Genomic DNA, 22,745 nt, shown 5'->3' on the forward strand with positions numbered 1-22,745 from the left:
GTAAGCTGGACCTACTTCTGCTTGGCCTTCTGCCCTGGGTGTTAATGTGCCAGAGAAAGAAAGCCACCATGCAGCATCGCCTCTTTAGATGATGCTCTGGTCTGATTCATTTGGAGACACTTGCGGCCACCACGGTGGCAGGCTGTGTGGAGGAGCCTCGGGCGGAGAGACCGAGCACGGATGACTCTCCTGCCTTTGCATGCAGATGTGATACACAATTCTTTGATGAAGGCAAGACAGCTGTATGTCTATTTTCTCCTCTGAAGACAGAATGAGGTTGTTTTACATCTGTTCCACTATGCACATTGTTCCTTTCTCCACTTGGTCTAAGTGCTTTCATTGATTCCAAATGCATACCAAAACTTATGCACAGTAGAGAAACATTTCTTCAAAGTTGCTGATAAAGTACCAGACATTCTTTACACAGTGGCTGCATCTCTGTCATGGCAGCAGGCAAAATCGCTTAACGAGTTAAGTGCGAGCTGTTGACTCCTTTTTAGGTCTCGCCTGACCCAGCGCATGCGCCGGTCTGGCGAGACTTTTTGAGAGGGCTCCAAAAAGTGCTTCCAGGCCAGCCTAGAGCTACAGTGCATGTACGAGGGCGCGCATGCCGCGCTTGTCACTTTCGCGGCCACACGGCCGCTTGGCATAGCCAATAGGTCTCGCTTTTGGGATCTTATAAGTATTTAGTTATGCAACTGTTGCATGGCTAAACACTTATAAGGTCCCAAAGACGAGACCTATTGGCTATGCCAATGCTTGTTATATCTGGAGTTGGATAACTGTCAAGCCTTCCTTCCTTCCATAGTTGGTAAAATTAGTACAATTAAATTGGGCAGTAGTCACATCAATTAGAGATAGCAAAAACTGCCACTTCATGAAAACAGTTTATTATAAAAAGACAATCTGAAGTAATGAATTCATGTATTTTTTTCATTTTCACAAAGTCATGTTTTTTCACACAGATGGGAGTGTCAGATCCAACGTAGCACCAAAAATATATATTTCTTTTTTTATTCCTTATTACATTTTACAGCAAAGGGTTTATTTTATGGTCAGTTGCGTTGGCAAAAGCCACTCGATCACCAGGCAAGAAGTTGAACTAAAGTCATATATAATATATTGGTTTTACCTTTGCAGACATTATAGCTGATCTTAATGAAATATGTTTTTCTTGTGACATGAGTGAAAGATTGCTCATTTCCAAGTGAGTACATACCATCATGGCTAGCCGATCACTGACGTGGGACATGTGCAGAGACCTCTCTATCCTATCCTAAACACCAAAATTGCTAATTCAATGGTGCTGAAACCTCATTGAAGACTAGCCTTTCTATAAGATAGTGGATACTGGCTTCTCCAAATTTCAATTCTTTGTTAAAACAACAGGAAAAGGGTGGATTGCTTGTCTGCAGCCATTGTGAGCAGTTATGAAATAGTGTCTCCATATTTTAACTAAAATAGAAATATTTGTCCATCAAATATTATAATTTCAATCGGATAATAATGTAATTGAAAGTACACGATGTAAGGTGATGTTGGTTTGAAAAAAAGAGCCAAATTGAAAACGTGGTTACTTATTTATAAGAAACTGGGTTATTGGTTCTAAGCCCCACTCAGGCAACAACCACAGTCTTTGTCACAGTGAACCACAAAAGTCACTAAATTAACCCATGCTTAACACTTAGGTAGCTTAGCACAAGAGCAATCAGGCTTAACCTAGTGGCAAAGTGTAAAGTATTTATGCAGTATTTAAACACTAACAATGGGACAACAAAAAACAAGAAAAATCTCAAACTGATTAAGAAAAATAGTGTACATTTTAATAAATAAAATGGTACAGAAATGACAAAAAATTAAATCTGAGCAACTGGAGATATTCAGGCCAGATCTACTAACATTTGATGCAGTGTAACGCAATGTAGCAAGGCAACTTTCAGCACTGTGCTGCGCTGCATCAAATGGAGGGGGTAGGAATTTGCCATATATACTAAGATATTGCACAATCATGCTCTTTGTCTGTGCTGGCACACTAGTGGCTGCCAAGCGCCAAAGCAGGCACCCTTGTACTATGGTGCAAAGGTACCTACGTTGCAGGCAGGGTTGTTTTGTACACAAAGGGATACCTTCTTGTACAAAAACAATCCTCTAAGGCTTTTTACTCTTTCTGCATGTGCTGCAGAATGCAGCACACATATAAAGAGGAAAAACCAAGGACAAATAAACATATTTCTCCTTGTTACACCTCGCCTTTGTCAGTCATGGGAACCAAAGCCAAGCTGCAGACACTAAACGGCTAAGGCAGGAAAACGCCACCTTTCTAAAAGTGCCATTTTTAATTGTAATGGAAAATCTGGCTTCACTGTAAGATAGTCTTTTTCTTTACAATTCCAAAGACACCAAACATGAACTGGTTACTGCTCCCATTTGGAAATTACATCTATTACAGCTTATTAAATGTAATGGGGTGGATCAAATATTATACTACGGGAGAGGTAGGCCTTGCTGTTTTTCACTACTGGACGTATAAAACTTAAAAGTACATGTCCTACTTTAATACATTGCGCCCTGCCCTCTGGGCTGTCCTGGGCCCACCTTAGAGGTCACGTAAATGTACTAAGGAAGGTTTGGGCCTGGCAAAAGGTTTTATTTTGCAGGTCGAAATGGCAGTTTAAAACTGCACACACAGATTGCAATGGCAGGCCTGAAACATGTTTAAAGTGTGACTTAAATGAGTGGCACAACCACTGCTACAGGCCCACTAGTAGCCTTTAATGTACAGGTCCTGGGCACAGGAATACCACTTTACTAGTGACTTACAAATAAATTAAATATGCCAATTGGGTAAAAGCCAATTCTACCATGTTCTAAGGAGAGCGCACAAACACTTTAATATTGGTTAGCACTGGTAAATTGAGCAGAATCCTAGACTCATCGAACACGAAGTCAGCAAACTGGAGCATTGAAGGCAAAAAGTGTCACGGTTGGATATCCTCAGGGTCGGCTTGTAGCTGAAAATGGTCCACCTCTTGATAGCCCCAAGCCAGAAGAGCTGTAAAGGCACTGGACAGTGGTATGATTAAGTGAGGGAAGGAAAGGAAGGGAACTGCAAGGAGGGAGACCTGTAATGACAACAAAACATAATCAATACGTTCTTCTTTCCTACAAAGCTAGAAGACCCATTCAAACACTCTAGTACATAATACAGATATATATATAATCATGTGCCATATACCTGTAATGAAATAAAACAACACAAGGCAATGTGAAGTTCCTATGGAATTCATTCAACGGTTCCTCTTGAGGGAAGAAGGTGTGCTGTAACAAGATACATGAAACTACCTGAACCATAATACATCAGCAGGAACCAGTTGCACCACCAACATGTTTATGCAAGCAAATCCTAAACCGTACAACAACATACCCTTCTCAGACTCCTAAATGCTTCACAGGGGGACGAGGGTAGTCCATACTGCTCACGTGAACTTGTTAATTGGAGTATAAGAAAACAGCACACCAATAAATCAAATGGCAACCATTAGATATGCACATCAACAATAAATGTAGAGCGAGGAACATTCAATTCATGCTCCTATTTCCCATATATATCCACCTTGCATGCAAGGCACTTTGATCCAAAGAACTACAAGACTTAGAAGTCCCGACCTGGAGCTTTTAAAGTTATTCTCCTTTGAGAACGATCATAACCCGGTCTCTGCGTGCTCCCCAAGCCAAAGTAGAGCTGATTTAGGGAACGGGAAGCAGAGGGGAGAAAAGTCCTCACATGAGGCAGAGCCAGAGTTCCATCACGCAAGCAAAAACAAAAGACATAACCTTTTGACGGAAGTCCCAGGAGGCCAAAAGCACCAATACAGGACGGAAATACACCGTGAGTGGTGCGGAGCACCCGTACCTCACCGGAGCGAGATCAACGGCGTTCTTCCTTCACAGAGCAACAACAAAGTAATTTCCGATCCAGTACCGTAGTCCTTCCTTCATTTTCTAGGTGTTCGTCAGCACGCCACCGTCGCATTCCAGAGTCTCATGGGAATCGTAGTTCCGCAATTCCTTCCGTGTTACCCATAATAATGCAGGGATTGGTTACGCTATGCGCTGTACTTCCAGGACTCGTGTGGCGCGCTCAGGTAATTCGCAATAAAAAGCTAGGGGGTAAATCATACAAAGATGCCAGGTCTAACCATTAATAGGGAAATTGATCACCAGGAAAATAAATTACAAAAGGCTGAGAGAGACAGGGAATTAGATCCCTCTATCAAGGTTGTGCTGAGAGGAGAGAAGGAGAAGCTGGCACCACAATTACATAGCTATAATTATAACACCTCCAGGAAAAAAATGCATATAAAGGGTGAAAAGTCTTGACGTCTCCTTGCATTGATAATCAATTCTTAAAAATGAGGATCCTTCGTATTTTCACTTGAGGAAGCCCAAAGAGTTCCCAGTTTGAAATTAATAATCCCTTCAAAAAGTATTGCATGTTGTTATATATGGCAGAGACCTTCAAACTTATTTATTGGAAGCTCAATTAAGGAGAGTCACCGTCAATGTGGCTAAATCCTAGGGTGGAGAGATTCTTGTGACTGAATTTAGAAAGGTCCTGGAGGAAATGACTCAGGAAAAACCACTGTTTTGGATGGACTCCCTCTACCTCTTTTACGCAGACAGTGTGATCCTGACTTTAGCAGCGATGTATAAGGAAGCAAGGCAATGGCATGGCCTTCCCACTTCACGGTAGAAAGCGACAGTGGTGGCCATCCATTAAGAGGGGAGAGATCCCATGGAATGATCCACTTACTGGCCGTCCTCAATGCTAAACATGGATTATAAAATACTAAGCAAAGCCTTGACCAACAGATAGCTCCCTATCATGACATATAGTTCACCTGGATGAATGTGGGTTTATCCCAGATGAAGCACAACTCTGAAATGTGATACTCTAAATTGGCACTTTATGTATATAGTTATGGAAACAATGGATCTGGGAACTGAATTTTACCATTTGGCATCAGTTTTATACACTAACTCCACAGCTGGAGTGTAAACCAGGGGAATGGTATCAGCAGTGTACCAAGTGGTGAGGGGGAGTGCCAAGAAAGTCCACTTTCTCTGCTCCTTTTAGGTACAGCCCTAGAACTATTTGCCAGTACCCTTTCACAATGCACCACCTTTGTAGTAATCACAGGTTGTATCACAATACATTAGGTCTCACTATACGCAAATGGCATGCTTCTGTATGCTGCAGATATAAAAACAAGTGATTGTTACAAATGTAATTGCTGCACTTGATACTTTTGGAAGTTAGCCAGACCTAAGGTAGATTGTAACATTGGGTTCTTTACCACCAGATAACCATAGAGAAGGGTGTAGACACCACATTTGATTACTTAGGGGCACAAATCTATGGATCTGAAGCAGACCTTCTAGATGGTAATGGTAGGTGAGTTATGGCATCAATGTGGGTGGGAATCATCTTTTGGAATACACTGTCCCTTTCAGTAGCTTGGAAGAAAGCAATATCGAAAATGGTGATACTACTAATATATCTGTGTTACCGCATTACCCTACCTACCAATGAAAATCCCAACATATTTGGAGAGAATTGGAAGAAATGTTGATTGATCCCACATCGGGATATATGGGATGAGGAGTAGCACTCAAAAAACTTAAACTCCTGAAGACGGAGGGAGTATTGGCAACCCTGGATGATGGATTGTACTATGTCATTGCAAAGTTGCATTGGCCAGCAATGTGGGCATACAACGGGACAAAGGGGAGACTGTAGTGGAGTATGACACTCCCCCACTGCCCGATTCAATGGCTATCCTATTTAGGAATAAACTTAAGGTATGGCATACCTCAAAGGGACTGTTAACTGTTGACTACAACTAGGGAATAGGGGCCTACATAGGAATAAGGCCTGAATCTTATATGCCATAGACCTCCCTATAAATGGATTAAGCAGTTTACTGAAGAGAGACCTTTCAGAGGGCCTCTGTGCCTGTAAGGAAATGGGAATATCCTGTGTCAGCGAACTTATTGAGAGAACCATGCTGCGGTCATCCCTGAAACAATAACATCCCTAATCCACAAGACTTGGAGAAATGGCAATGTGGAACCACCGATACATATGGAGCCTCAATTAGTGTGTATAATGTGGCGTCCTCCCCAGCCCGGGAGCATGTAAGAGATCACGCCACACATGGAACACTGGTTTGCACGTCTTTATTCTTCATCATGCAACCATTAACTGAACCCACTGTCTCACAAACTTTACTAATCACACCCAGACACACCCACCAGACTACGTAATATTTGTAAGGAGTCTGCCAAGGGCTATTAGAGGCCTCATACATATAAACACAGGACACAACATCTCTCTCCCTTTGTTAAATAAAAAGTATGAACAAATATACATACACAGTATAACTCCTCAATGAGTCATCGAGGTGTTGGCACTAGTCTTCCAGATATAGTTGTACAAGGTAGAGGAGGGGTGCCTTCATCTGGCATCTCTGGAGAAGAGTCGGTGCCTGACTTGGGCACTCAGGTGGAATTGCATCACTCACGAGGCCTGGAGCTTACGAACATCGAGGCAAAGACTTTAAGTGTGATAAGTCTCTGGTATAGATTTTCTGTTGTGCACATGGAGAATAACTGCCAATGGAAAGGACCACTTGCCTTCTGAATAGTGAATGGCATTGGCCAACAACCTGCTGACATGTGGCACCCTGAAGTGGGCTCCCAGGGACCAGTTGGCTGGTCTCCTGTTCTCCCTGAGGTCTCTGGGATACCAAATATCGCCTACGAGGGACCCCACCATCTACCTGTGACATCTGGAGAGCAGAGCCCTCTAAGTGCCCAGATCGCCTGCTGAAAGCTGGACAGTGTGGTGTGAACTTGGTACTACAGAACTGTGCCTGGAGTCCAGAGTGTCTAGTGAGGAGCTCATGAGGTTGCCCCCATCTATGGCAAAGTGGTTCCTTTACTGCTCGGACTTCAGGACGCATAAGCGTCTGGTTGGTGGCGAGTGGATTTACCGGTTGCGGGATCAATGTGGCCCACTTCATCGACTGTGCCACATTTCTCTTGTTCGCCACGCTGACTGCATGCTCATTACGTGTGGTGTCTGATTCACAGGTTGTGACCCTCATAGGTGAGGGACGCAACCATTGCAGAGTCTCATTCTACCTCATGTAGCATTGCTGAACTAGTGCCTGTGTTTGTGACCGGAAACATCTGGAGCAATCCACTTCAAGGTGTACCAGACCTAGTGCCTCTTTTCTAGAAAGGTTCGAAATTGCAACTCTATTTTGAGTAACAAGAAGTGTCTGGTGCAACTCATCTCATCGTGCATCAGATCAATTAATATCGTTCAGCACCCTTTTTTTGTAGAAAACCTTATTGTTTTTCACTCATGACCATTCAACACAGAGCTCATAGTATATACAATTAAGAAAACACATATTGTTCAATAAGTATGTTTTGTGGAAAATTCTTTCTTCTTTTTCAGATTCTTCTTCCATTAAAATTATAAGCTGTTGTCATTACGGACAGTAAATCCACATGTAGTCTATTTTGATTTCTTAGATCCTGTGGTATGTGTAAGAGTTATCACAGGGGATCGCTTTATTTTTAGCATAAAAAATTCTGCCACGACCAATAATATGTTTCCTGTGACATTTTAAGGAGTACCAATGCTCCAGAGCATAGAGTCAGGTTTCGCTGTGTATCCCCACCTGCTTTCCGGGGACCCAGATGAGGTATGACCTCTGCCATGGGTGACTCTTTGTCCAGAGGTGACTGGTAAACTTCCCACTGGGTTGCCCGGGACAGTGGTAGTGAATAGGAGGTTGGCAGGGGTTTTGGAGCCACGGTGTCTTCAGAGTGTTACCTTGACCTGCTTGGTATCAGTGGCACTGCATTAGGGTGTCAGGTGCGTATGCGAGTGAAAGTGCCCATATGGACCGGGCTGGTACCTGTCGCATTGCATAGTGAGTGTGAGTGTGGGCGGAGTGACCGTCTGTAAGCCGCTTGTGCTTCATGACACTGGTTGGCTGTGTTGGTTAGTTTACACATGGTTTTCGTGCCAAAAGCCCTTTACCTCTCAACATTGTGTTTACCCGTGTGGCCTCGTCCAGTGGTGCTGCTAAAAGTGTTATAATTCAGTGTATGTACATATTTTTGATATTGTCTGTGACATAGCATTAGTAGGATTATACCTGACTTCTCAGGGCCAAGCTACCCAAGGGTGAACATGGGTTGTACAGTGTGTGTAATCACCTGCCCTTGATGGGAGCGATGCTGTCTGCCTGGCTAGGGCATCCCTGCAACCAATCAGACAGTAGCGGTTCCAACACATGGAATTATCCAAAACATAAAAGATTATTGGTATCAACTCATACTGTTAGTTAATAGAGTCACAGGCAGGAACTTTGACTGCTTGGCAGAGGCATGTTTACTAGGCACGTTTTCCCACCCCAGAGACACGAAGGCCACTAGCCGATTGATTGATATGATGCTCAATATAGCTAAGAGACAGGTAGCAATGGGTAGGAAGGGCAGACCTGCACCTCGCATCGTCAAATGGCAGCAAGAAGTATTGAACTGGGTGGGCTATGAGAGCACGTTACTACATACAGAGATACGAAGAGGGTTAAGAAAACTGGATGCCGCTCAGCCGTGGGATGCAATTCCATCTGACTTTAGAAATGAGAGGGATTTGTGCACACAATTCAGCTAACCATGACCCATCCATAAGTATGGTTTCATGTACTCTATTGAAAAGAACCTTCAATTTGGATGGGATCTCAGCAATATGCCCCCAGATTGCTCCTCTCTCACTTGGAGTAAGAAGACTGAATTAGGAATGTGTCAGATTGTACAGCTCAGTGCATCGTTGTAGCTCAGTGCCGGAAAAGATAGTTTAGTTGTGCTTGTATGTTGATTCGTTTACTGCTTGCTGCTCTCACTTAAGATTGCGTTGCTGGCATAGTGAACAATGATGATTGTTGGACGATTTATGTGAATACTCTGAAGTCTGCAATAATGGTGGAAATTGTGTACGTCCTCAGTTGGACCATTACACTGCTGATGTAGCTATGCCAATGGTTCCAACATGTCCGAAGGTTTTCAGCATGTCTTTAAAAAAAAGCCATAGGCACATGGCCACATCATTTTATAAGTGCAAGTACCAAGCATGCAGCCTCCTACAAAAGAGTACTTAAAAAAAAAAGTTGCACCTGAAAATGAGCAGTAGAAGGACACAAGTAATTATGTTCAATCTTCAGGGGAGGGACAAACCCCAGAAGAGGCAGCGAAGCTCAATTACACTAACAAATTAACAGCAAGCAAAGTCAGATTTTATGAAAAGATGCATATAGCAATTGGCGATGTTTGATATGTTAAACAATAAAATTACCTATGCAAAAACAAATGTGTAAGCCACATGCCATGGCAGAAGCCGGAAATAAATATTGTATTATACGAGGCCTGGTCAAAAATATGTGGTGACAAGTGTCTTGGTTGTGTAGTATCGCAGTGCATTTCGAAATGCAGCGGTTGTGTCCGGTAAAGTGTTCGTTACTAAAAAGGCTAAGTGATAATCCTCCGGGGTCTCGAGGGTGTTATTCACTGCCCAGTCACCAAGTGCACGAGTGTTCTTATGGCGCCACGCCCAGCTGCGTCCGACTCCTCAACACGCAGCCACAACGCAGAGAACGATTTCACTCGCTCGACAACTGTATTGAAGGAACGCAGGGTTCAGGTACATTTTCACCTCCGTAATAACTGTCTGCAGCCTTGGATGCGGGTGCCATCTTTTCACATTTTGGTTATTGGTTGCTAAGGCAGCAGCCTGGTAACTGGGCAGATAAAGGAGTAGCATGCCGCCTTTACGTGTAAGTGCATCATGGGATATTATATTCAATTATTTGGATGCTCTTGCCAAAATTGATGGACATCTTATTTGAAGAATTAATTTAAGGGTTTGACTGCTGAGCCCCTTGGTGCTTAGAGGCAAACTCTGAGAAATGAACTGGAGTATAGACTGGCTTTCAGTGTGGCATCAAATGAGTCTGTTTCTGGATTCTAGGGGCGTGCGGGCATTTCTCTCTGTGTACAGTGTTTGTGTCTGGGGTTCCACGGAGCAATCATAATACATTCTCTTGAAGCTGCACAGTGCTCACAGATCTTCTTCTTCTTCTTCTGTTTGCTTTTTGGTACAGGAGTCCTTTGGAATCTATCGTCGTGCGATGCACTTAAAATGCCAATTATTCAGGACGCCTTGGCCGTGCTAACCAATGCAGTGATCATCCCTCATTCTGGATGGGAAAACTCGCCACTTCAGGATGACCGTAAAATGCAACTGCATTCGTCACAAGTGCTGCGCAACGCCACTGGGTGCCTAAGGTGAGCCTGCTGAAAGAGAGTGAGCACAGTGCCCGTCTGCAACGCTTTGGTGGTCAGAGAGAGTGAAATAAATGTGTAACTGGGGCTGTATTACCAGAGTGCCGAGGGGGCGCTACCGGCGTTTGCACCAACTTTGCTCACCCCCGGGGCACTTTGGTATTACAGAAGGGGCCGCAGACGCTTGTGTGACCCATTATGTATTACAGATAGTGCTGGCACACATAAGGCACCAGCGATATCATCAGAGGGCGTTCCCTCATTTGCATGGGGGCATGAGCCCATACCGTAATATGGCCACTGCAGTGCAATTGCACAATTGTTAACAGGCAGAACAGTTCTATCTCTCAGGCCCTCATTACGAGAGACCAAGTAATTCCGCCTGACCTTTTCCTAGTGCAACTCGGTGTTTCAGCAGATGTAAAAGTTAATGTAAATCCCCTAAGCAAATATGGGACCAGCTGCTGTATCTGCTGGCAGTATGACATACTCTTGAAAATTCGGGACTTTGCACCATGCCTTGAGAAAGTTAGCTCACACATACATTTTCAAGTTACAGTCCACATTTAGGGCCTGATTTATTAATATTTGACACAAACTTGCTGCGCTACATCAAATGGAGAGAGCAGGAATACCATAATTATCAACATATTGTGCATTCCTGCGCTCTTTCTGCACTGGTGCACTTGTGGCTGCCAAGTGCCAACACAGGCACTTTTGTGGCATGGTGCAAGGTTGTCTGTGTTACAGGCAGGATTGTTTTTGTGCAGGAAGGGACACTTTCTTGCACAAAAACAATCCTCAGAGGCATTTTTTTCTTTCTATGTGTGCTGCAGAATAAAACATGCGTAGAAAGAGGTAATAACAAGGAGAAATAAATATATTTCTCCTTATCACACCTCACCTGGCAATGCATAGCATTTTGACGCATTCCCAGGTTTACTAGTCTTAGTAAATCTGGGAATTCACCCAAAACCATGGATGGATGCGTGGGGACATGCAGTCTTGACCAATAGAATGCCTTCCCATTGCAGAGTAATGCAAGGCAACGACTAATGCTGCCTTTTGTTACTACAGATTTACTATGCCACGCAGAGCCACACAAGTTGGCTCTGTGTGGCATAGTAACTCTGACTTAAAGGGCTGCATCGCTTTGTTTTGCCTTGCGTTACACAACAGCGACACAGGCCCTTGATCAATTTGGGCCTTAGTTCTCTCACACATATTATTTACATGCAAATAGATAGTATTTTGTGTAGGCACACTGGCATGAAATTTGCAGGATTCCATTTTGTTAATCGTTAGTTCACTGCCTTTGACTGAGATTTTGTGATTGGCTATCAATATTAAGTGTGGATTTCACGGGCATATTTATAAAATATTGCAATAGAGCACATTTACCATTCTTGCACCTGCAGTATTAGTTCAGCTTACAGTCTCACCATTAAAATGTTTGGTGAAAGCAACTCTTGTTGCTCTCTTGTTCTGTTCTTTGAGTCACTGATCACGGCTAGCGTAGCAGGCAAAGTCATTCCATTGCTGAATCAACAGGATTTGAGCGTGCCCACCTCTCAAAGCAAGCCAAAGAAGTGTCAGCAGACTTGAACTAGCATTGGCAAAGCCAATAGGTTTCGCAGTTGGGACCTATTGGCCATGCCAATGGTTCTAACATGTCCGAAGGTTTTCAGCATGTCTTTAAAAAAAAAGCCATAGGCACCTGGCCACATCATTTTATAAGTGCAAGTACCAAGCATGCAGCCTCCTACAAAAGTTGCACCTGAAAATGAGCAGTAGAAGGACACAAGTAATTATGTTCACTCTTCAGGGGAGGGACAAACCCAAGAAGAGGCAGTGAAGCTCAATCACACTAACAAATTAACAGCAAGTAAATGAGAGTGACAATGAAGCCAATCAATGGTAAGCAAAGACCGGGGTCTAAGCCCACTGCAAGCCAACGATGTATCTTTGTAACGCCCTGAACGTCTCAGGATCGTTTAACAGACACGATAATGAGAACGCAACCACTTGTGAAGGTTTAGTTATTTTAATGAAGGCAAAAATAATACAAGGAATAAACAAAGGTTATAGTCACTGGAATCCTCCAGGCTAAGTACGTTACCAGCCCACAGCACGGATGGTCCTAGCTGTCCTCTGCATATACGCCGATCCCGGCGTATGCCAACAGAGGGCAGAAATGAAATGGCCGACAATGCCAATCGGTAGGCTGTGAGGGGCACGAAGAGTGTTGGGGAGAATCGAGGAGTCAGGGAAACACCCAGCCGGGGTCTCTACCTGAAGGGAGCAGCCGCTCAACCTCTTCCTCAGACTGCACCGGGACGCGGAGTCACCTCCTGGTGATGCGTCACCGATACCCCAATCACAAGCAAAGAAGACTGAACCGAGAGCAGCCGCTCGATCGATCCTGTGGACTTCCGAGTCTGTAACGCGGCAAACACCTCCTGGTGTGCGTTACAGCTGGCAGTCCCTGTATCTCTGGTCGGGCTGGGAGTTACGACTCCAACCAGCAAAAGCGCCACTGCGCTTTGACTCAGCCGAGTCAAAAGGCGAAGCTCAATGGTTATCCGGTAGAGCTTCCGGGTCCTTCACAGGTGACGATGGGGCAAGACACGGCCCAGGGAGTAACGACTCGACCTACCTCCATTCTTGCCTTACTGGAGCACCACTCCGGAACACTGCTCTTCACTAAGCAGGTACGTCGGTGTAAACACAATATCCGACAGCGTTGTACCTCCCGGTTCCTCCCTTTATAGGGCGTGTTTTCCTTGAGTTATGTAACAGCTCTCCTGTTTACATAAGGGTGTGTTTTCCTTGAGTTATGTAACAGCTCTCCTGTTTACATAACCTCTCAACCGCTAAGCATCCTGGGAGATGTAGTCCGTTTTCGCTGGTTACCGTTTTCCTCCCCTCGCATGACAGGAATTCTTGACAATCTTGCAATAGACAGCTCATAAGCTTTCTTCGGCGAGACGTAACATTAGAGTTAATTTAAACATTCAACAGCCTTCCAGCTACAATATCAAGAGGTGATAACTAATCATTTAAACGTTTCCAAAACTCTACATTTACCATCTGCTTTACAGTTACCGAATTTTTGTTACAATAGTATTTCTGCTCGTATTTTCTCCTATTAACAGTTAAGAAATAATTGTGTGGGTGCAGATTTACAAGACAAAATTCCCCATGGAATTACCTATTTATCTTCAGTTAACACAAATTTACTCGCTGCTCTGATTAGGTGGTAAATGAGTGCAAGGAGTCCAGTGCGAGGTTGGGGGCCAGGAAGTGGGGAGAGTGGAAGAGGTTGTATGATGAAACCACACATGCAATTACCACGCATGCCTTTACAATGTAGTCAATACAATACATGTGTCATTACCATACATGCATTCACCACAAAACATTTTGCAACACATATGCCTATACCACAGACATTTCGTAGTGAAGGCATAGTTCGTAAACGCATATACGTGGTCACAATTTGGCATCCATTCTTAAGGTATATGGTAATGGCTTTGTGGTGGTTTAGAGTAATGTAGCTAGACCACCCAGCTGTGAATGTGACAGAGGACCTAACTCAACAACACTGATGGAAGAAAGACTGCCGGTGTCATTTAAAGTTCCCTACTATGAGCGCAGGTGTTACCCCCACCTCCTGTTGGCATGGCTGTGAGTTACCATAGGAAACAAAACATTCACTGCAGTTCCACTATACCATGTTGGCAGGGTGCAACTGCCATCAGAAACATAGGTACTGAAATGTTTTGTCACGCTGGGGAGACAACAATCGGCTTTAGGAGTAGGCGCATTATGTATGGGGGCAGCGGAGAAATCGCGGTGGGTGCAAGCCAAGTCAGAGGAAGCTGCAACTACAATGAAAAGCACGTTAAGCTTTTCTTTCCGATAGAAACGTGGTTATGACGAAGTTGTAATGACGGTTTCCCCCGAGGGATTGTATGACGGACCTTTCTTCCTTACTCTCTGACCTTTAGCCAGAGAGCGTTATTGCTTAAATTGCTGACCTCCCCCACACCAGAATTTCCAAGTACCCTCTTACTTCCTCCCTAAGCACGTGCTCTCTTTCTGCTGCACCCCGCCTCCTACCTACTGGTCAATCAACAGGGATGTGAACCTGACAGGCAGATCGGTGCATGGTGCCAGCTCATAGGCCAACAGAGAAACAGAACATAACAGGAGCAAAGCCGGCTCAGGTAAAACTGGCGACTTAGGCGCAGCAGCCTTTGTCCTGTGCTCTGAGGTCACCCTTGGTCATTGCTAGACTCCTTGCTACGTTCCCAGGCAGGGCATGATTGACTGCGTGTTAAAAGCATATTTGTGGTAAAGGCATGCGTGCTAAATGCATGGGTGGTAAAATCTTATCCGTGATAATGGTCACAAGTGAATATGATTTCATTGGAAGGGTATATTGATTTGATTACATTTCTTTTTTTTTTTTTTTTAAATGAATCTCTCACAAAAGAAACTAGATACTAAGCCACAGATGTAACTTAAATAACTCAGACCAAGTGGCATAAAAAGATAATTTGCATTCTGTATTGGCAATTTAAAATTCGGAATTGTCCTTCAGCTCTCTCATCTTCTTTCATGACGATGTAGTCTACCCATATCCCCAAACAAATGCATTCATTTCCAATTGTAACTTTTTGAAGTTACTCTGTGTAACATGAGTGGAAAGGGTATCAAAAGCAAAACATAGTTGGAAAGATCGCACATCTTACTCGGGTTCGATCTTCCCTCCATTTCCAGAGAAAGGGAATTCCAAACCTTAAAATGTTCCTTTGTCTTCTGTAGCTTTTTCATAAAATGAGTATAAATTACAGCTGTGAAGTTGCTACATTATTTAGTGACCAAATAATACGCTCAAGGTTTCTCCTTGAGCAGGATTTGCCCTCCATTCGAGTACTTCCTCGAGACCTTTGTTTTTTAATTCATTTACTTTATATTAGGGGAGGTGTCCATGTGATTTTCCTTGAATTGACATCGATATTCTTGGTCCTAATCCGAGGTGTAGATAATTAATTATTAGCATATGATCTGAGCTTGATTTAATAGTAACTCAAGCAAAAGCATTGGATAATCATTTGCAATTGCTGAGCATGCTAAGGACCCAACACAGCATAAAACAAGTATTGACATAGCCAATAGGTCTCGCTTTTGGGACCTTATAAGTGTTTAGCCATGCAACACTTGATGTTGTTTAATCAAGGATGTTGTGCTGGATAACTAAACACTTATAATGTCGTAAAGACATAGAACAGAGTGCTTGCATGCAAGGACACCACACTTCTGAGGTTCAAGGTAACACTGCAGCCCCTGATTATTAGACACAAACATTAACCTCTCAATAATTCTACAATTCGATGTCCTTACACAACAAACACTCTGCAGTGATCAAATTCTCATAGTTCCCACAATGTTTTGTCTGAGAAAAGCTTACCTTAAATAATCCCCAAATGCCTTCACACTGCCACAACTGAAGCCAAAGGTTTGAGCTAGTGAATGCAACATGTTAGAGGTTTTTACCGCTCGTTTATAGTGATTTGTTTGTATGTGATGAGATCATTAAATGAAGAGTTATAATTTTGAAAATAAGAAGCAGCTGGCTGCATGAGAGCGAGGGCAGGGTAGGGAGAAGGGTTGGTTTTGTTTTTAGTTTTTTGTTTTTTGTTTTAGTGTTGTTATATGGACAGCCGCCTGACTCATATCACCAATGATGCTCAGTTGTAACTTTTATTGTTGTCATCCGGCGATCTTGCTTACTTGTTCATGTTAGGCCACATCCTGTAAAAGATGTTCCTTGTCCGATTATTTACAATTTGCCGAATCCCCATGTGAATAACATGTGATTCACCTGTACTGCATATGAAATTCCTGTCTATATCTGTTTACAGAAACTGATCAGTGGCATTTGACACTATGTACTAAATAAACGGAGACTCCTACAACACACTAGCTATGTAACTTTGCCCAAAAATCAATAACGTTTATTGAAAAAAAAGCAGCTGGCATGAATTCTATGCCGAATCCACAGTCTGCCTTGGTTCATCCCATCTTTGGACTTCACATTACCTAACTCCTCTTGTCAGTGCCTGGGCTGTGCGCCTTCTATTTGCGAATACAGACAAAAGCTGAACAAGGCACACAGCACCTCCTTGCAACGGACAAGTCTACTTTACCCTTACCTACCTGCTAATCCACACTGCCCCCAGCTACCCACACGTAACAACGTTCATCCTATGAAATGAACAAATATGTGATGACATCTGAATCTCTACAGGAATCAAAGCCAAAACTATCTAAGCACTCAGTCCCTATGAAAGTGTGTTATCTGGCACATGCGAGGCCATACTAGAATGGGAAGTTTGCTGCACCTTCTTAAAGTGTCCAGGCGCTGCCCACAACTGATCGTCGTAGACCTCCCAGTCGTCTTATTCAGGTGACTGAGATGGTTATTCGGTGAATACATTCCAGGCTTGTAGAGTTGGGTGTGGTTATTAAGTAGGGGGTGAAGTTCCTCTGAAGTGATTTATATAAACTTAAGAAGCATGTTACTCAGGCTTTGATAAAATCCTGGAGTAGTGTTTACCAGAGAGGAGCCTTGTGTAGATATCACGGCATGATAGGCGGTGAAAGCGAAAGTGATCCCGATGACGCGCTCTGTGCTAAGCACGATGAGGGATGTGCGCGCAGCAGTGATTGGAGAGGCGGAGCGAGGCGCGCGCGCTTGTGCGCGTAACTGAAAGCTGGTGGCCGGCAAAAGCCTTTGGTAGCACTTCTTTTTGTGGAAAATGGCGATGACCTACTCTTCCAAAAAACACTGTGGAGGAAAAGTCATTAGAGGGTGTCTTCATCCTGTCCATGGAGTCATAACTAGAACTAACATCCTCCTGTAAACAGTGGCCAGCTCAGATGCTTTTTCAACATTTATCAAAGTGATAATGAGTGGGTAGGTGCAGGTATCTGAAATGTGTAACAAGTGGTCCACTGTAATCGTAAGGATTGCAAGATATTCCCCAGGTGTAAACCTGTTCTGATCACGATGAATTGTAACTGGAATAGTTTCATTTGCTAGAATCTCACTATGCATCTCACTAAAGAGCAACCTGGGTCTAAATGCCCTGCATGCAGTTCGTTTGATTTTTGATTTTTTAAGGATTATGGTTACATTAGTGGGATGTGGTATTACTTCCTTCCTCATATCATTAATGAAAAATGGAAACGGATTTGGTACAATCTCATCCTTAATTTTCTTATAGATGTCAACCAACAAACCACCTAGTCCCAACACTATACATCTGTAATATCATCTTCTCGTCAAAGCATGCAGCATCCAGTAACAAACCATTATGCACATCACAAAAATGAAAAATACAACAGATTAATTATGCTGCATCAACAGAGAGATTTTGAGCGGAAATTACCATCTATTTGAATACAGAGTAACACTTATGAACTATCAAATATGGCGGACACTTATCACCGACAAAAATTACGTAAGTCACTGATGGATTTCTTAATAAATTATACAGGTAGCTGCAAAGTCCAGGAAATCTTTAAAACTCCTGTGCACTGCCAACCATCCTTAAATCAGGGCAGGATCCTGATACAAAACAATAAGTGATATTCCATGGAAATGAAACATTAGCATTATTATTGAACTTGACGCCTTCCTTGGCTATAGGGATTCTGATTGGTTGGTTTCCCTTCTTAAATAGAGTTGAAAAACTTGCCTATACGCACTTAATAAAATAACCTTTAAAAAAAGCTCTTCTCAACCACACTTCACCGAAGCCTTGTGTTACAATGTGATGCACTGACTCCTAATCCAGTTACAACATTGGTATTTGTGCTCAGCCAGTGGCGCGCGCATCGAGCAGGGAGTGCTAGAAGGTCACCTTGTTGAAATCTTCTTGATCTAAATCCGTTCCTTTGGGTCACAGGAGGCAAAGCTACCATCAGGTATGTTGTGGTGCTCATACAGCATCGAACCATTGCCAAATCTCTTTTGAAAGTTACTTTGACTCTAGAGAGGAGGCACATAACTGATTGTTGTGAAAATGCCTCTCTGTTGCATCACTCATCTTTATATGTATTTCAAGGGAAATGATCATAGGCATCCCTTATTTGCTTTTCTCTACAAAATGTCACAAGCTTGATTGCAGACTCCGGACTGCATTCTTTGCATTTTCATCTTTAACTGTGAATTGTTACAACGTTACTTCCTTCTTCCACCATTTCTGGACGTACTGCGCATGTGCTTTGGTTACCGATTCGTAAGCAATCAATGTTTAAGAGCCTTTTCTCATACTTTAAAGCTTTGTATGATGTAGAACCTTCCTTATTACACCAACTCATTACTTGGTACACTCCGACTCGCACCCTTCGTTCTGCTGCACATTTGATAGTTGTACCTCTTGTCAAACAAATTGCTTCTAAGTGGTCGCCACTTTTCCTTCTCAGTAGCTAAGAAGTGGAATGCTATGCCCATAGAACTACTTAGGCAAATAACTATTTGGTCTTAAGGAACGCTCTTAAAATATAGCTTTTTAAGCTATCATGGCATATTGTGTTGCTGGACTCCATAACTAGGTTTCCTATTGCCAGGATGCATTGTGGTATTTGTGTGCTAATCTAAGAAAACGAAGGAAAGAAATACATGCATCAGAATCGAGTTAGACTTTTCACCCTGCTAGAATGCCGTCCGGCTAGAATGCCGTCCGGCTAGATCTTTTAACAGTATCATTTTAGTACCTTATTTTATCTGTTTTTATGGTGTGCAATACAATGACATAAGAACACTGGCAACTCCACAATCGTCCTTAGGTAAGGTTACTTCTAACAACAAATATTCACTTGCCAAAACTAAGTGTAGATTTCTCTAGCAAAGTCCTCCTTTCAGCTGTTACCATAAATCTATGACGTTGCATCCTATTCTGTCTTCTCTTTGCAATAATGAAAATGTTAGTGTATGACATGCTGAGCCCCATCAGGGTTTCTACTTATATTAGGGTGTTTACAACGTAAATGTGACAGAGTGAGTAGCAGGAAGCTAGAGGGAAAAAGGGCAGAATCATGAAAGGGTGAGAAAATGCCGTTAGGGAAGTAAGATAGGGTTGGATTCCTACCTCACAGGAGGGCCTTAGAAACATGGGAAAGTAAATAACATCTGGCTTGGTCGATGGAGGAACAAAGCTCTTTCATTGTGTACCGCAGTGAATCCTCTCCGGTTTCTTTAAACTCTGTATTTAACACATGGGTTGTTCATGTTCATCTTTGGCATTTTCAAGCACTTTGTGTGTGTTCAGAGATCTGTTTCTTGGGGGGGTGGGAGGCAGAGCAGGCTTTAAGCGTGGCGCTGCTCTCAGGATGTATTTCCCTGAGGATCAAGAGGTAAATTAGGTGCCCTCGAAGGTTTTTTCCAAAACAGGTCCTTAAGTCACTCAAATTAATGTTGGGTGCTTTCATCAGATACTTACTGGAGCTCATGGGTGTGTGGACCATAATTACTTTATCTTGCCTCCACTCAGCACTGCATGCCTATGATTGCTGTAGCCTTCAATACAATTTGTTCTCCTTCTAAGATCCACTCCGATGCTCTTTGACCTTGCAGCCTTAGTTCCATTTTTTAATAGACTACTCTGCTTACCTTGTTTCAAGCTACTTGTTGCCTTAAGCATAGTCTTCTGATTCCCTGCTTTGTGGTTCTTGATCTTCCTGCTCCACCACAACAGCCTTGAGTGGTTGCCTAGCTGTAATGATATTTTCAAGTCTTGTGGCCATCGGAGAAGTGTCTCAGTCCTTTAAAGAAACCTACAAACCTGCTGCTCCACAGCTTTACCTCATCTGTTCACATGTTCCTTGTGTCCCTCCCTTAGCCTAACACGAAAACACTCTCTAACTAATGAGCTCTCCTGCACTCCTTGTAGCATCATTCAGTGTGGTCACTAAGCTTCAACTGCTTATCCTCAGCAGGGGTTAGTGATTCTCCTCTTGTCTCCGTGGCTGTCTCTCCTCACCTGTTCCATAGATAGCTCCTTTCCATCATATATAAAAGAAAAAAATGGCTCTGGTTCTCCATGCCATTAATGCAAAGATTGCCAGGGTTAGGACACCACAGCGGTTCACTCGCACTTCTTCTGTGGCTCCTACAGTGTCCCAATCATACCTATGACTAAGGAAAAGCCCAAATGAGTTAATTCTGTGTTTGACTCTCGAGATTTTTTTTAACCCAGTCCCAACATGTGACATGGAGTGGGAGTGGAGTGAGCGAATGCTTCCGGCACAGCGTCTCATATTGTTTTTCTCTTCAACAGGGGCTTAGAATACATTCCACATCACTTGCCAATTCTACTGGCGTGACCCTCTGGACCAGTTAATCGCTTTTTGAGGCATTAGCTGTTAAACGATGATATCAGCAGCTAGAGCTGTCCAAGAGAATACCTGCCATGTTGCCGCCTGGTTCCAGGCCCACCTCTCAGAAGCTTTTGGCATTGTCAGGAACAGAATGTCCTGTCCTATTTTTTTATGTTTAGACTTCTCCGCCCCGGCTGCAGAGACTCCGCAGTTGTAAAGTTACTGTTAGTGAAATTCATTTCATAGTTTGTGGGGACCAAAAAATTGTAAACTTACACAGTAGCATAAGTTTACCTTTGTGAATCAGGCCCACAGATCTCTGTGTGTAGAGTTGAGGCTAAGGATCTTTCCTCTCATATGAACGGGGGTCCCTGAGGCAAATAACAGGCAGAGGAGACAGGGGAAAACCAGAGAATCACTCAAATAGGAGATCCTCTACCTGTGTACAAAATCATATAGTGCTGGTAGTCACTGATATTAAAGCATACGTCTGAACACACTGGCCTTCCGAAATATGATACACAACACTTTATATATCTACCATATCAAAAATAGTTTATTTATGTATTTGATTTTCTGGTTGTGATCAGATCATAATGAAAATAATGTAAAAACAGGTCCAAGCACATCCTACCTCACACACACACAATCATTCAAACTAACGGAAACATACCCTCACATACTCAAACGTCCTACAGAATCAGGGTTCACTGTTAAGTAACCAAAGGATGTATATGCCAACAACATACACAGGTGCAACTTATTAATAAGTAGCACCTGTGTTGATCTCTGTATTGAATTTTTTCACTGTTTTGATCTCGTACAGCACCAAGTTATGGGATCTTTTTTGTGTATTATATGTGTGGGTATATGTTGTTGGCATATACATCCTTTGGTATAGAAAACGTAAGGCACAGAAGTCTAAACCTCTCCGCTCCTAAGAAGTCTTGGTGTAGTGTGCAGCATGCAATCACAAGCATTTCCTAGTTATTGTCTCAAAGACCCTAATAAATTATAGTCATGGACCCAATTAGAGACCATCTACAAACAATTCTTTCTTTAACAAGACACAGTCATAATTCCTTCTTCTTAGATGAATGTTTCGAAAACACACCGATAACTCTTTCTCATTTGATCCACATGTCTCTAGACAACCTTGAATTCATGCCTTCCTTCCACACATACAGTAAGCCTCCCTTCTGGTCGTAATTTCTTTCAATCTTGACTCCCTTCTCGCTATCTTATCAGTTTCACACAAAGGAGCCTTCTTTCTGTCATTAGGCCATCGTACCAGACATCTGTAGAGGAGAGAAAAATACAAGAGAACATTCACATTGAAGGTTAAACATTGCAAAACCCAAGTCCTTAAGGCCTTTGGTCAAGTTAACTAATGAAGAACGTCAATACACGTTATAACTGAATAAATGCTCATACACGAACAGTCATGTTATAAGAGTAAATACATTTCTCATGTAAACATATTCCATTACATAGCAAACCCCAAAAAATTCTTATGAATACATATAAACTATAACTCGTTATTACTAAGACAAAGCATTAGCAACTCATGTACAAATGCACAGTGTATGGGGCTTTAAGTGCATTTTTATCTTACAAGTTACATTAAATCTAATGAATACATAAGGCCATAATATACATATGTCTAATTGATAATAATGAGGGTAGAGACAATTTTTTGCTGCTCCAATTGCAAATTCTGAAATAAATAAGTTGACAATGATAAGAATAAAACATACAAGAAGCAAAGGGGTGCGCATCTGGAGTGTGTGCAAAGAAACACCGCATCCTATGTAGTGAGGCAGATTTTCTGAAGTAACCGTTATTTCAAGGTCATTCCAACATACATGTGAACAGTTCATCGCCTATGGAAAGGGACATCTGTATTGCCTAACCATGCATCAAACATCACA

The 22,745-nt window shown here is 42.7% G+C and overlaps 1 protein-coding gene across 12 annotated transcripts in view; it reads left to right on the forward strand.

Moving 5' to 3' along the window:
- The window catches only part of CTNND2 (catenin delta 2), a 3,222,299-nt gene that overhangs the window by 2,297,890 nt on the left and 901,664 nt on the right, over positions 1-22,745 (forward strand). For all 12 annotated transcript variants that reach the window (XM_085606754.1, XM_085606755.1, XM_085606763.1 and 9 more), the window contains one exon: positions 10,242-10,425. In XM_085606754.1, the coding sequence (XP_085462880.1) occupies positions 10,242-10,425 (184 nt within the window). The remainder of the gene's footprint in view (positions 1-10,241; positions 10,426-22,745) is intronic.

This window comes from Triturus cristatus, chromosome 5_2, assembly GCF_964204655.1.
Source record: "Triturus cristatus chromosome 5_2, aTriCri1.1, whole genome shotgun sequence".
In the NCBI taxonomy this organism is placed as follows: Eukaryota; Metazoa; Chordata; class Amphibia; order Caudata; family Salamandridae; genus Triturus; species Triturus cristatus.